At 40.3% G+C, this 14,436-nt stretch overlaps 1 protein-coding gene across 2 annotated transcripts in view; it reads right to left on the reverse strand.

Annotated features, from left to right (window-relative positions):
* Positions 1–14,436, reverse strand: part of SYNPR (synaptoporin) — a 294,480-nt gene that overhangs the window by 122,752 nt on the left and 157,292 nt on the right. For both annotated transcript variants that reach the window (XM_004018349.6, XM_004018348.6), the window contains one exon: positions 6,897–7,021. In XM_004018349.6, coding sequence (XP_004018398.1) covers positions 6,897–7,021 — 125 coding nt within the window. The remainder of the gene's footprint in view (positions 1–6,896; positions 7,022–14,436) is intronic.

Here is a 14,436-nt window from a genome sequence, read left to right on the forward strand (position 1 = left end):
CCCCTGCTGGAAGGCTTTCATGGGCTGCAAGTGTGTGCTTGGTCTGCCTGCAGTGCCGGGGAGTTAATGCCTATAGGAGCAGCTTTTGACAGCCAACAGGAGTTGTTAGACAACTACCCCCAGCTTTACCATTTGCCAGAAGCGAAGCATGTTATTCATGGTTTCTTACAAGTCTCTGCTGTGCCAGATGACCACCAGGGCACCTTGCTCATTAATCCAGTGTTCCCTGACCTCCTTCCCTTCTTTGTCTCACTACCCCATGACTTACTGGTGTTTCCAGGGATCATCTGCCAAGAAAACTACAAATCCTTGTCTCAGCATGTGCTTTTGGGAGAACCCAAAGTAACAGATCCTTCTATGGAATCCCTCACCACTATCCTTTTGGAGAAGTGTTGCAACAAAAACTCTCCCATCTAGCAGTTGCTCCGGTTGCCAGGGGAATCGTGCGATGGGATTGTGTATGTGTGTGTGTGTGTGTGTGTGTGTGTGTGTGTGTGTGCATGCATGCGTGTGTGTGCATGTGTGAATGAATTCTCTGATGTTTTAATTTAACTGGGTTCATGGCAGCAGCCACATTTTCTGTGAACTCTGCAGACAGATATTCCCTGTAAATGACAGTTCCTCTCTTTACTGTAGAAATCTCCAAATAGGACTGTCCTTGTCCTGGTCTATAACTGTACTCGGCCAGTTCCTTGCACCAAATTCTACTGATAAAATTAACAAGGACAGGACACAATTCAGTGAAGACCTGATGAGCACCAGACTCTGTTATACAACTTGTATGACCTACTGAAATGGTCACAACCATACTACAAGGAAAGCACTCTTATTTCTTTCTTAGAGTTTGAAACCCTGGGTCCAGGGAGGCTATCACTTGCCGCATCTGCTGGGTGACAAGGTCTGGATGTGAAGCCAGGGATGCGGCCAGAGATCCACCATTAATTCTTTGGCTACACCGTCTTTCAATCTCCCCAACTCTCTGTCCCAGAGACCCCGCCCGCAGGTCTCATCACATCCACAATTTACTGTAAGGCACAAAATTAACATGAGATACTATAGTTATAAAGTTTCTGAAGTGTGTGTGTGCAAGTCGCTCAGTTGTGTCTGACTCTTTGTGACCTCATGGGCTGAAAGAAAACCCCTCCAGGCTCTTCTGTGCATGGAATTCTCCAGAACACTGGAGTGGGTTGCCATTTCCTCCTTCAGGGGCTCTTCCCCACCCAGGGATTGAACCCACATCTCCTGTATCTCCCGCATTTCAGGCAGATTCTTTATGAGCTGAACCATTGGGAAGCTCAAGTTTCTGAAATTTTAGTCAAAAAAGAGTGAAACCATCTGGTAATGAGAAACAATAAACACATGTTTAAATGTAATTGCAAATGCAGCATTTCCTAAACACAAGATATAAAAAAAATATGGTTTTTAACATTTTTATTTTTCCCAATTTGGCCCTCATGGTAAAATAAAAAAAGTTTATCATCACTGCTCTAGGGTAAAGATCTTAGGGGGAAAATGCTTTTCCTCATGACAGAGCCAGCATTACCAGATAATGGCCTAAACTCCACAGCTTTCCTGGCATCAACCTCCATCTGACCCTATGTTCCACAAAGAAGTGTGAGAATCAGAGCAAGTGGCCAGTCATAAAGAGTGCTTCTGTTCTCTGTACAGCACTGGGCAGCCATTGGTCAGCAAACAGTCCCGACGAGCCTTTCCATCGACACAGAAGACCAACACCAGCTTCGGTTTCAAGGATCACAAAGATCAGGTTCACAGTCTCATTCTCCCTTCTGCTCATGCCAAATAACCCTGGGAAAATCATGCTTGTGCCAGTGAGCCTTTTCCATTGTTCTGTACTTTGGGGAGGCTTTCATGCTCCCATTAGTTTAATGAGGGGGAAAAAAAAAGAGGATGGAGAACACCTTTGAGGGCAACCCAAATAAGCATCAAAGAGTTAAAGCAAGTTAATAAATGTGAAATAGTTCAATATGTACTCATTCTTTTAATGTCTGCATATTTGGAGAGAGAGAGATGGGGAAGCTTTCATTCTGGGTAAAATATAACCAACATATTGTCTTGAGGGTAATTTTGCAAATTAACTAGAATAATTATCTTCCTCAGCTCTCTATTTTTAATTACCTTTTCTTGATAATGAAAGTAAAAACAATACACTAAAAGAGAACTTTGCGAGTGCCAGGCCTTGCTTAAACCATTTCCTATGATTCATTTAATGCAACACCACTATGAAACAGATAACACTGTCTCTGTTTTATAGATAAAGAAAGAGAGAGTAATACTCTTTAAAAAGACAATAAGTAAATTCCAAAGTTCCATCTCTATAGTTCAAGCTACATTATGTTGCTTCAGTAGAGTCACAGTAACGAAAATCATAAAGCTTGTTGCAGAATATCTAGAAAATGTGGGCAAGTATACAAAGAATATTTGCTGTACTCATTATCTCACCACCTAGAAATAAATGAACATTTTGATACAGGGATCATGACAGAATCTCTATAAATATGACATAGCTTTTGTTGTTATCCCAAGTGAAAAGCTATGTGATTAATCACCAAATGTGGAGAATATATTTGCAGTGGACTGATTATAGAGTACGTCTTAGGCAGAATTCATTTGGGGGATCTCAATGGATCACCTCCCAACTTTCAGCAATCATTTCATTTTCATAAGCTAAGGCTGACGTACATGTACTATGGCTGTCGTTTGGAAAAGACCTATCATGCATGATAAGATACCATGAATGAAGAAAACCAAAGGTGGCTTCAACTTTGAAATCTGAACTGAAAACCACTAAAGGAGATGTTATGGACTAGAGGTTTTGATTTCTGACCAATTTGAAGCAGTGCTCAACATGATTGGCAGTGGGAGGAAACAGGGATCTCTCTATCATCTATCTTTACCTCTCTATCTATCCACCCACCCACCCATTCACCCATCCACATAATTCACATAATGGTACTGTCTTAGGTGGATTGGTACCAGGAAGCAGACCCTGAGATCAAGATTTGAGTGCAACTGGTTTTTGGAAGATTCATCTTTGAAAACACCAATAGGGCAGTGGAGAACTGAGAGAGGAAAGGGAAAACAGGTAAGAAAAGGTGTGTTGATGAACACAGGGTGGAGCTATCCTGCTGGGTACTTCTGAGAGCTTAGTGTGGTAGCCCATGAGAGCTGAGGAATTTGGGATATTTATCCTCCAACTCACACTTGTCATTGGATCAGAGCAGCTCTAGGAGTCATTAACTCCCCAGCATTTCCGGCCTGCCCTGCATACTAACCAAGCAGGTTCCTGTGACTAGAGAAAGCCCTTTAACAGCCACATGGGTTTACAATAGAAAGTGTAGATGGAGATGTGAATTGTGAGTGACTGATAGGTATGGGCAATGTCAGTATGTGCTCTAGTCCTACAGTCAGCCAGTATAAACAACAAAATTGGAGTCATTGTATATATATACATATACACATACAATATATATGTATACACATATATATAGTCTATATATAAGCTATAGTCCTGTAGTTAGCCAGTATAAACTAAAACAAAATTGGAATCATTATATATATATATGTATATATATTCATATATATAGTCTATATATATGCTATAGTCCTATGATCAGCCAGTATAAACTAAAACAAAATTGGAATCATTATATACACACATATATACATTATATACATATATGTGTGTATATGTATATATAAACATATATTACACACACACACACACACACACACATATATATATATATATATATAGTTTTGTATTCTGCTTTTCTCCTAATAAAATGCTGGGAGCATTTCTTGTCCTTACATGTTATTTGAAAAAAATGACTTTTAGTGGTTGCCTATCACATTTTATTTAACTGATTCCTTATTTTTGGACACATAAGTTATTTCTAATTTTGAAGTACTTAGAATAATTCAATAATAAATATTTTCATGCACATATTTTTCTCTATATCTCTGGTGCCTTAGGATGAATTAATCAAGGACAATTTTGTTAATTATCTAAAGCAAGGATTACCAATCCCATATCTATAAGAATGCTTGAAATTGATAGAAAACTTAAATTTTTTTTATTCTGATGGGTGTCTCCAGACATAAAAGTGACATAACAACTTAATTTATTTTTATGATGAATCTGCTCTTAGTCTCTAATTCAGTTGTTCTCAAGTGATGGAAGATTTTTATACCTTTATTATGGAAACCTTTATTGCTGTCTAGCCAAGGTGGCAAGTTTATCACCATGTCATTGAATGAGATGATTACTTTCCAGAAGCAGAGGTGAACGCCTTCTCTACAAAAAGGTCATTAATAACCTTGCTCTCTTTCTTCACAAACATCATGTCATACAGAAGTGAAGTTGCTCAGTGGTGTCCGACTCTTTGCGACCCCATGGACTGTAGCCTACAAGGCTCCTCTGTCCATGGAATTTTCCAGGCAAGAGTACTGGAGTGGGTTGCCATTTCCTTCTCCAGGAGATCTTCCCAACTCAGGGATCGAACCCGGGTCTCCCGCATTGCAGGCAGACGCTTTATCGTCTAAGTCACCAGGGCTTAAGGAAAAATGGTTTGATCCTTAGCATTTTGCATTTTACTTGTTTGAGGGAAAAATACCAAATTCTATTTTCCATTCTCCAACAGTCTGGCATGCTTTCTTTCCTATTGAAATATCTCATGAAATTCCTTAATGACTACCATTTGTTCCATCCACTGGCCTTTTAGTTTTCACTTCTTGACTTCTCTGAAGTGCTGAGTGGTATCACTCATGCATGACATATCCCTATTTTCCACGAAGCCTACACTTGCCTAGTGGTCCTATCTCTTTTTCCTTTGGCTCTTCTTATTCTCCCTCAGTTATTCCTCTCCTTCTTCATTTCTTCAGTGTGGGCATCATCCATGGCTTAGCCCTGTGCGCCTACTCTTCTATTTCTCCTGATGGCCTCTCTTTGTTCAGGACCTATTTTTCATTCCATGATTATGATCTTGGAGCCCCATTTGCAGGCTCCCCTCTCACTCCTTATTTGGGATTTAAGCATGAAACTTCTTGATAGAAAATACCTCAAACCTGGCATGATCAAACCCAAATTTATCGTCTTCACTTTAAAACGGCTTTCCCTATTATTTTCTCTTTGTCTTTCCTTAACCCCTCCCCCCTATTCAGTCATGATCAGTGGCAATTCTCCTGTCTTCTCCTAGATCCCCTTTGTTGGGCAGTATGCACACATTGCCTCAGTCATTGGACACAAAAGCCAAGGAGTTCCTCCAGAACCTTCAGACATTCAGACATTCCTACTCCAACTACCACTGGCATAGGCAACTCTTACTACTAAATTACCAGGCATTCTATGGTTAGTATTTCTCTGCTTTGGACTCTCTTATTAGTTTATTAGGAGAGTATCTACTTGAGCAGAGGTGTTTGTAACTTGTATTACTGTACAGTTCTTAAAAACCGCTTAATACATTGGTATAAATGCCACGTCTGTGTGATTCATTGCCTGTGAACTGAGACATTTTTGTTTTGGACTAGGAAAAGTTTACTAGATCGATATGTTAAGGATGTGTTCCATGATATATTAATCTTCTGAGATGTCCAGTGAGAAAGGCTTTCTGTGGTCAAATACATTTGGAGAAACATTGTGTTCTTGGTGATTCAAAATGTGTATTAAAAGGGCAAAGTGCTAAGAAGTATTTCTTAAACTTATTTTATCAGATCGTTTAATGATTCTCCAGCTCTTTCTCCCCCCTCCCTCTTATTCTCCAACCCTTTCCTCTTACTTTTCTTTCTCTCTTCCTTTCTTTTTAGAAAAATTAAATATCTAGGGCTCCATGGGAAAGATTTTGGAAAACACTGTACTTACCTGTTTAAGAAAAGTTCTTAGGAGCAAATTTCTACCTTTCTCTGTATTTCCAGAGCCAGCACTGTATCTGGCACAAAATGACTGCTTGACAAATGTTTGCTAACTTGAAGTGCACACAGGAGAGTATATTAATAAGAAGCCAAAATATTATGTTGAAAGTTGTTCTCAAAAATCACACCAGTTTTTTGGTACCAAGCATTTGGTAGTTTTACAGAAACAAATCATTTAGATTTTTATTTCAATTAATCCACTTTGGATCATAACCACAAGATGTCTGACTTGGGACAAATCTTGATATGTATATAGCCATTATTTTACAGACAGGTCTTATGTTTCATCATGAACTTATAAAGAGGTTGAAAGAATTATCTCAAGCAACTTAAGTACAGGGATAGAGATGTGAGTTCTGGGCATACCCTGGGTAGGCTCAAACACTGACTTTGCCACTTACCGACCAAGGGAACCTGGGAAAATGTACCCGCACCTCAGTTTCCTCATTTGAAATGGTGATGATACCTGTACTCCCCTTACAAGGTCATTGTGATGACTTAATGAGATTAAACAGGTGAAAAGCTAAGCACAATGTCTAGCACATGGAAACACTATTTGCTATTAATACCACTAAATGTATTATCAGCCGGGATTGCATAGTTGATATGAAATGAAAGGTGACCATACAATTTTAGAGAGAATTTGAGAGAACGCATGAAAATATGGATGAGGAGGAAGGACTTGTGTAACTGAGGTCTCCATATTGATAAGGCTCCAACATTGGGCCATTTGTAGCAGTTTGGGTTGGAGAAAAGAGTTCATTCTGGTTTGAAGCTACAACTCCCAGAGAATAACTTTTCCCAGGGTAGGGTCCTGGATGGGCATTTTACTTATTTGGGCATTTTGCAGGCTCAGGGAGAATCCTTTCTTTTTACCCAGAAATTCCTGGGAGGTTGCACCTTTTTTAAAAGAAACCACATAAGGAAGAAAGTTCCCTGCCTCTCTGTAAGAGGGCACCATTCCCTACCTGAATGGGTAAGCAAACGCCACGTCAATGCTGAGGTCACTTTCCGTCTTGTTGGCACAGTCCACACTCAGCCGCAGGCCTCCAGAATAACCACCACATGTTGCAAATGCAAAGATTGCAAAAAGCTGCAGAGAACAAAGAAAGAATAGAGAAGGCAGCTATTAGAATGGTGTTGATCTCACGAAATATGTCAGTAGGAGGTTAGTGTCTACATTGAGAGAGGTTAGGATGGCAAGTATGACCATCCAAGTATGGCATCATATATGGTTTAGGCTGGAATGAAGGCCAGGATGATGATGGAGAGTGGGATGGTGTGAAAAATTGCCTGGAAAGCTGGAGTAATTTTGCTTGCAGAAAAATTAAATACAGGGACAAAATATCTGCATTTGAGATCCAATATCTGTGTAAAGATGGTTAGACAGCATCACCGACTCAATGGACACGAACTTGAACAAACTTTGGGAGATAGTAAAGGACAGGAAAGCCTGGTCTGCTGCAGTCCATGGGGTCGCAAAGAGTCAGACACAACTTAGTGAGTGAACAACAGCATCTGTGTAAAGAACTGTCACACTACAGAAGGTAGAGATGTAATCTTACATCAAAGTCTCTGGAAAGCTACACACTGAGGGATTAATGATGGATATCTCCATGTGGGAAGAATTTCAGATGTTTCCTTGCTTCCTTCTTTTTGGTTATCTGTATTTTCTGCAAAACACATGTTTTGTCTTTTGGACTAATACAGATTTTTAAAAATGCACAAAGAATTTTAGGATTGATGGGTGGAGGAAGTGGAGATTACCTAAAATGTACTATTCTGGAGCACAACATCATATATGTCAACCTTAAAGCATCCTCGGTGGTTTCATCTCTGTTTTACTTGCTCTTTCAAGAGTCAACTATTAAAAGGTTCAACTGATGACCAATTAATATCAGTCTATCCTAGCATAAAACATGCATCTATGGTAATCAGGCAGTGAAAATTAGGAGCAGGAACTCAAAGAAGTATCCATGGAAAGAAGATATACCTGGGAGGGTGAGAATGCCCTAAGATGGGAAGAAAACAAATACCAAACTTTGCCCACTTAGCTTGGCTAAATTCAAAAGAACATCCTGCTCATTTCTATAGTACCTCCAGTTATTTTATTTTAACTTTGGAATTCACCTTCTTATAGTAGCTTGGGTTCCCATTAGCAACACTAGCTCACTTTGCATAGTGAGAGGAATTACTGTGTAAGGGTTTCGTAGTCTAACATGTGATCTATCCTGAAGAATATTAAGTGTATATGAGAAAAGTGTGTATCCTATTCTTTGGGGATGGAATAATCTGTATTTATATATTAAATCAATATGCTATAATGTGTCATTTAAGAGCAATGTTTTCTTATTGATCTTCTGTCTGGATGATCTCTCCATTGACATAAATGGGGTGTTAAAGTCCCCTACAATTATTTATTGCTGTCAGTTTCTCCTTTTTTGTCTGTTAATATCTGCTTTACCTTTGGATTGATCTTTTTTATTATTATATAATGCCTTTCTTTGTCCCCTTTTACAGTCTTTGTTTTAAAGTCTATTTCATCTGATATAAGTATTGATACTCCAGCATTCTTTCTGTTTCCACTTGCATAGAATATCTTCTCCCATTAACTCTGAAGTAGCTTCGAGGCCCAAGAGAGGCTACTGTGGGTTTGCTGGTATGTGGGACGGGCCCCTGGAGCAGGAGCCACCTTGGAGGGGTGCCAGTGTCAGATGGAAATGCCTGTTGGTGGGATGCGGCAGCAGCTGCTTTGGAGGAGCCAGCTGGGGCAGGTGGGATGGGCAGGGTAGGTCCTCAGGGATATACCAGGTTGGTACACATGGTATTAGTTCAGTTGATGGAGAGTGCAGAAGTGGTACACACCAGGGTTAGCCCACTAGGTAGGAGAGTTTTTTTTTTAATGGCGCCTGCCAGTGTTTCTGTCCCTGGAGAAAGTTCCACCAGATCTCTACCCCTCCAGCACACATCCTAAATTTAGTCAGTGGATCTCTTTCTCCTATGACACAGGTGCTTTTTAAGCTGCTGTCTCTGTGCTGAGACTTTGAGCAGTGAGCGTGTGTGTGCGTACTCCCCAAGAACAGAGTCTCTGTTTCTAACAGCCCTCCAGCTTTCCTGGCCATAAGCCCCTCTGGCTTCCAAAGTCAGATGCTACAGAGGCTCGTCTTCCTGGTACAGGTCCCCCAAGCTAGGGAGCTCAATGTGGGGCTCAAAGCCCTTGCTCCACAGAGGAAACTACCATAGCTGTGATATTCCTCTGTCTGTGAGTAAGTTCTGACTAGATCATGCTTCTGTTCTTTTGACCCAACTTGATGAGGACTTTTCCTTACAAATTCTTAGTTTTAGAAAACCTATTCTACTAGTCTTCAGGTCATCCTCAGTGACAGCTGTTCTGTAGACAGTCCTAGATTTTGTGTGTCTGTGGGAGGAGATAAGCTCAGGATTCTCCTACTCTGCCATCTTGATCCAGAATCCACCAAGTTATTGGTTTTTAAATCCAGTAATTTAAAATAGACACAACTTGACCAGATGATATTATAGACATAGTAAAAACAAAATGTGTTTATCTGTGTTAATGTGTGTAAAGCACTTAGAACAGATCCTGGCACAGAAAAAGCACTTAATAAATGTGAACAAGAGATATTACTCTAAATAAATGTGTAAGAGATTTTGGTAAGATCTTGTAGGACATGAAATAGGAAGTTTAGACTTCCTCCCTAGCTAAATCTATATGACCACCAGCCCCAATGAACCAACATACAAGCACTCCAGAAAAACCTTATCTTTTTCCTTTGTTAGCTTTCCCCCCTAGTTTATATCACTGATGGGACTTGTGGAGACATTTAGAAGGTACTCCAACCCATCGTGAAATCTGAGAACGATACACACAGAACACCAAGGCTGACAGGACTCAGATCTGGATCCCTGTGATATGGATTTGCTCATGACCAAATGTTCTCTTTCTGTCAGCTCTTAGTTTTGGTGGGAAAAAGGAGGACATGATTTTAATTGTTCAATGCTTAAATCCAGGTTTCATCATACAATACTGGATGGCACAGTCCTTTGTGCCATGTCACGACAGCGTCTTTAGTACAATTTCTTCCAAAAGAAAGAATGGAGTAGCAGGGTCCAGAGCCCTGTGGTAGGATGTGGAGATCACCCTTTCCTCATCTGTACAACAGAAATACCCTCTGTGTCCTCCCAAATCACTGAGAGAAGAAAAGAGATGGAGTATGTATTTATGTGCAGTCTTCTCTGAATCCATGCAGATTTGTGTGGTATTTACACGTGTACTTCTCTCAGGCAAGAGTCCTAAGTGTGTAATCAACACTTGTACATGAAAAGGTTAGGAGGAATTATCTGTTGTTGGCTTTATTAAGTACCTACAATGGGCTAGCTATCGTGTCCAGCACTCAGCATATGTGATCAAATTTTCTTTTGACAACAACAGTTTGTGTGTGAAGCTTAATAATCCTATATTAAAAGTGTGGCAGGATAGCATAAGGATTTCAAACAGTAGTATTCTTTAAAATCCCCTGTAACATTAAACTGGAGTGATTTGAGGTAAAAGACCCAAAGATAAATCCTTTAAATTCAGTGCTTAATGGCTGTAAAGAAACCACTTTTGGCTTTTCATCTTATATTAAAGCGCCTTACATACAGTAAAATATTATTAATACTACCATGCAGTGAACTTAAGATGGAAAGATAATTATGTATTAAAATTACATATTTAGCTCAAAATATTTGATATGTAGAGGAGGGCATCAGAGTACTGAAACCACACACACCACTACTTTTTCTTTTAACGTCTATTGAGCTCTGAACTTGAGTTAAATATGATACCTATGGGCTTTCTAGTTACCTTGCATTCCCCACAGTCCTCACTGATTAAAGAGAAATCATACTGTGTGACTGATACAAAACTCACGTGGGTCTGGTGAGGATTAAACAGATAATGTCTGTACAACACCGGAAGAGTCAGATCCTGCTGAGTGAATAACATTACAGGGATAGTCTGGAAAGTGAAATATCTGGGAGAATGAAATTAACTCTTTCACAGTATATCAGCCAGGAACCTGGTCCTATAATTAGGATACATCAGGACAGAGTGAGGAGAGGGAAATAGAAGTCCTTTAGGGATCTGAAATTCTCTTAGTGTTGCAGAGAAATGTAGAGTCAGACGGAACTTTGGAAATCTTGGAAGTTGAAAGTCCACCCAACAACTCCACCCTAGGTGGTAGACAGGAGCGGTTCCAGAGTTAGGCAGACCTGAGCCTGAGTCCAATTTCTAGCTGCCTGACACCGAGCAAGATATTTAACTTCTCCCAACCTCATTCTTATATCCACTAAATCAGGACTAATTCACTGGCTCATTCCGTAGCTATTTAATGGTGTATTTACCAAGTGCCAGATGATGGGAAACAGAAAGGTAAAAAGTTAGAGAAAAGACAAAGAAAAAGTAGGTCCCTGCCTACTCTGAAGTTTAATGCTGGAAGGGGGTTGGGACAGAATTAAAAGAACATACAAATAACATAATTACAAATTGTGTCCTGGGGGACATCTTCCAGAACAGGGTGTTATATCTGAAGATGTCACATTTATGCTAAGACCTTGCAGATGAAAGCGAGAAAGCCACAGGCAATGGAGGGTGGCGTGGAGAGAAGCCCCAGGGACTGAGGGCACAGCTTAAGCGAAAGTGCTAAGGAAGGAAAGGCTTGACAAGTTTAAGGAGCCAATGGAAGGTCAATGTGGCAGCTGGATGGTGAATTGAGGTTGACAGTAATCTACCTCACGTGGATTTGGGTATGTCAACTGAGAGAACACATGCAAAGCATCAGGCTCAGAGCTCTCAATAAACCATTAGAGTGCGTCCCTCTTCTTCCTTCTCTTTCCCCTCCCCTCCCCTATCACCACACTATTGAAGAAACTGAGAACTAGAGAAGAAAGTCCATTTGCCTTAAACTCAGCAAGAGCAGAGCTGGAACTAGAATCCTGGTCTGTAAATTCCTTCAGTCAGCAGTCTTCTAATTAGCTCTAGAATAACAGGAAGAACAGTTTTTGACCACATGGATAAAGGATTGTCAAATGGTCCATACTTCTTTAGCCAGAGATGCATCACGGTGCTGTGGTGGCCTGAGGTTTTCCATGTTGCTCATTGGGGGCCCACAAACACATACAGCAAACCTACTGCTAAGGAGGATGGGTGATACACTCTCTTTTTCTCCTTTCCTTCTTTCTTTCCTTTCCTCCCTCCCTTCCTTCTCTCTTATCTCCCTCCCTTCTTTCCTCTTTTCAGCCTTGGTGGGGGTGGAGGATTTTAGAAGAAGAATTGTGGAAGATGTTGTAAAGGAACATAGACTTTCTCAGCTTGACAAGTGTTGCTTAGAGAGGCCATGGATATTAGCGAGAGGATGGTCCCTATGTCTTGTAGATGTTAGACTCTGAGAGACTAATGCTGATTCCTAAGACATGATATCCTCTCTTGGGAGATGGAAAAACTTTGTGTTATGCAGCCAGGATGGAGGGAGAATTGAAGATGGGTCCTGGAAGGCTCGGGAGGGCGAAGAGTCTGAGAGAAAAACTCCATCTGAGGCCAGCTCTCTAGGCTATATGCAACATGATGACAGATTAATGACACTGATTCTGTGTATGCGTGTGTACATGTAAGAGTTTCTATAAGCTCCGGGCTCTGCGTTCATCCTCAACCAAACCTGTGCCTTCTTTTTGGTAATGCAGTGTACTTACTCACCTTCCTAGACATCAAGGGCACAGTCCAGGGGCAAAAGTTCATTTACCCACATCAGATGAAATTATAAAAGTTCACTCAGAATGGCCATCATCAAAAAGTCTACAAATAACAAATGCTGGGGAGGTGGAGAAAGGGGAACCGTTCTACACTGTTGGTGGGAATGTAAACTGGTGTGGCCACTATAAAGAACAATGAGGAGGCTCCTTAAAAAATTAAACACAGAGTTAGCGTGTGATCTAGTGGGTGTACTCCAAGGCAGATATCTGGAGAAAACCGTAACTGGAAAAGATATGTGTAACCCAATATTCATCAAAGCACTATTTACAATAGCCAAAATATGGAAGCAACCTAAATGTCCATCAACAGAAGGATAGCTAAAGAAGATATTATTTATATATGAGTAATATTCCATTGTATGTATGTGTATATTACTAAGCCATTAAAAAAGAATGAAATAATGCCATTTGCAGCAACATGGATGGACCTAGAGATTTTTATACTAAGTGAAGTGAGTCAGAAAGAGAAAGACAAATACTATATGGTATTGTTTATACGTGGCATCTCATAAAATGATACAAATGAGCTTATTTACAAAACAGAAGTAGACTCACAGACATAGAAAACAAACTTATGGTTACCAAAGAGGGAGAGGGGATAGATAAATCAGGAATTTGGGATTTAAATATTCACACTACTATATATAAAATAGATAACCAACAAGGACCTAGTGTATAGCACAGGGAACTCTATTCAATACGCTGTAATAACCTATAAAGGAAAAGAATCTAAAAACATATGTTTTTTATATATATGTATAGTCAACACATATGTAACTGAATCATTTTGCTGTATGCCTGAAACTAACACAATATTATAAATTAACTACATTTCAATGAAAATTAAAAAAGAAAAAAATAGTTCTGTGTTGCCATCTTTCCATTGCCACCTTTCCAATTCTCCTCAAACAGAGCAGACACCTCAGCCTCCAGCACAACCTCAGGTAATCAATATCATAATCACCAGCCCAATCACTCTCTTCCCTCTAGTTCAGGAGAGTAAAACAAATCTCCTACAATGAACTCTCATTTCACTACTGTCTTGGATGATCTATGGCTCTGTTCCTAACAACAAAAATTACTCTCTAATGGATGAAATTAGCCAGCAGAGATTTCCCTTGCATGCAGTTAATTAGGAATACATCCGGGATAAAGAGAACAGAAGCATTGCCTTGCACTTTCTGGCTTAATAAGCATCCACAAACCAAAATTCCTCATAGCAGGAATACCTTTACACAGTTAACAATACCAAAGGTTTTCCCCTGAAAAAAGTGCAAGCAGCTCCCTCCTTTGAATTAACTGCACCACACAGGAATATCAGTGAAAGCTGCTATTAATCCTTCTGGTTAATTTGCAAGGCAGAGTGGAAAGCAATAGGTCGGAGGAGGACAGGAAATCAGGCTGATTAATGACTCTCATGGGGACTGTGGTCTCCAGGAAGTCAGGGAGGGGACATCTTCCAAGGTCTCATGCACAATCTCTGGCAAGAAAGAGCCCTTGGAAGAAATAAGTGAGAGTAAGGAGACTGGCTAGAAAGAGATTAGGTGATTGGGACCAAGTAGTGGTATTTCTCTTACCACCAAGCTGTGTGTGCTGGCAATCAGAGCTCCACAGATACAGCCTTGACTTATACTGCTGCTGCTGCTGCTGCTAAGTCGCTTCAGTCGTGTCCGACTCTGTGCAACCCCACAGACGGCAGCC

This window comes from Ovis aries, chromosome 19 (assembly GCF_016772045.2).
Source record: "Ovis aries strain OAR_USU_Benz2616 breed Rambouillet chromosome 19, ARS-UI_Ramb_v3.0, whole genome shotgun sequence".
Lineage (NCBI taxonomy): Eukaryota > Metazoa > Chordata > Mammalia > Artiodactyla > Bovidae > Ovis > Ovis aries.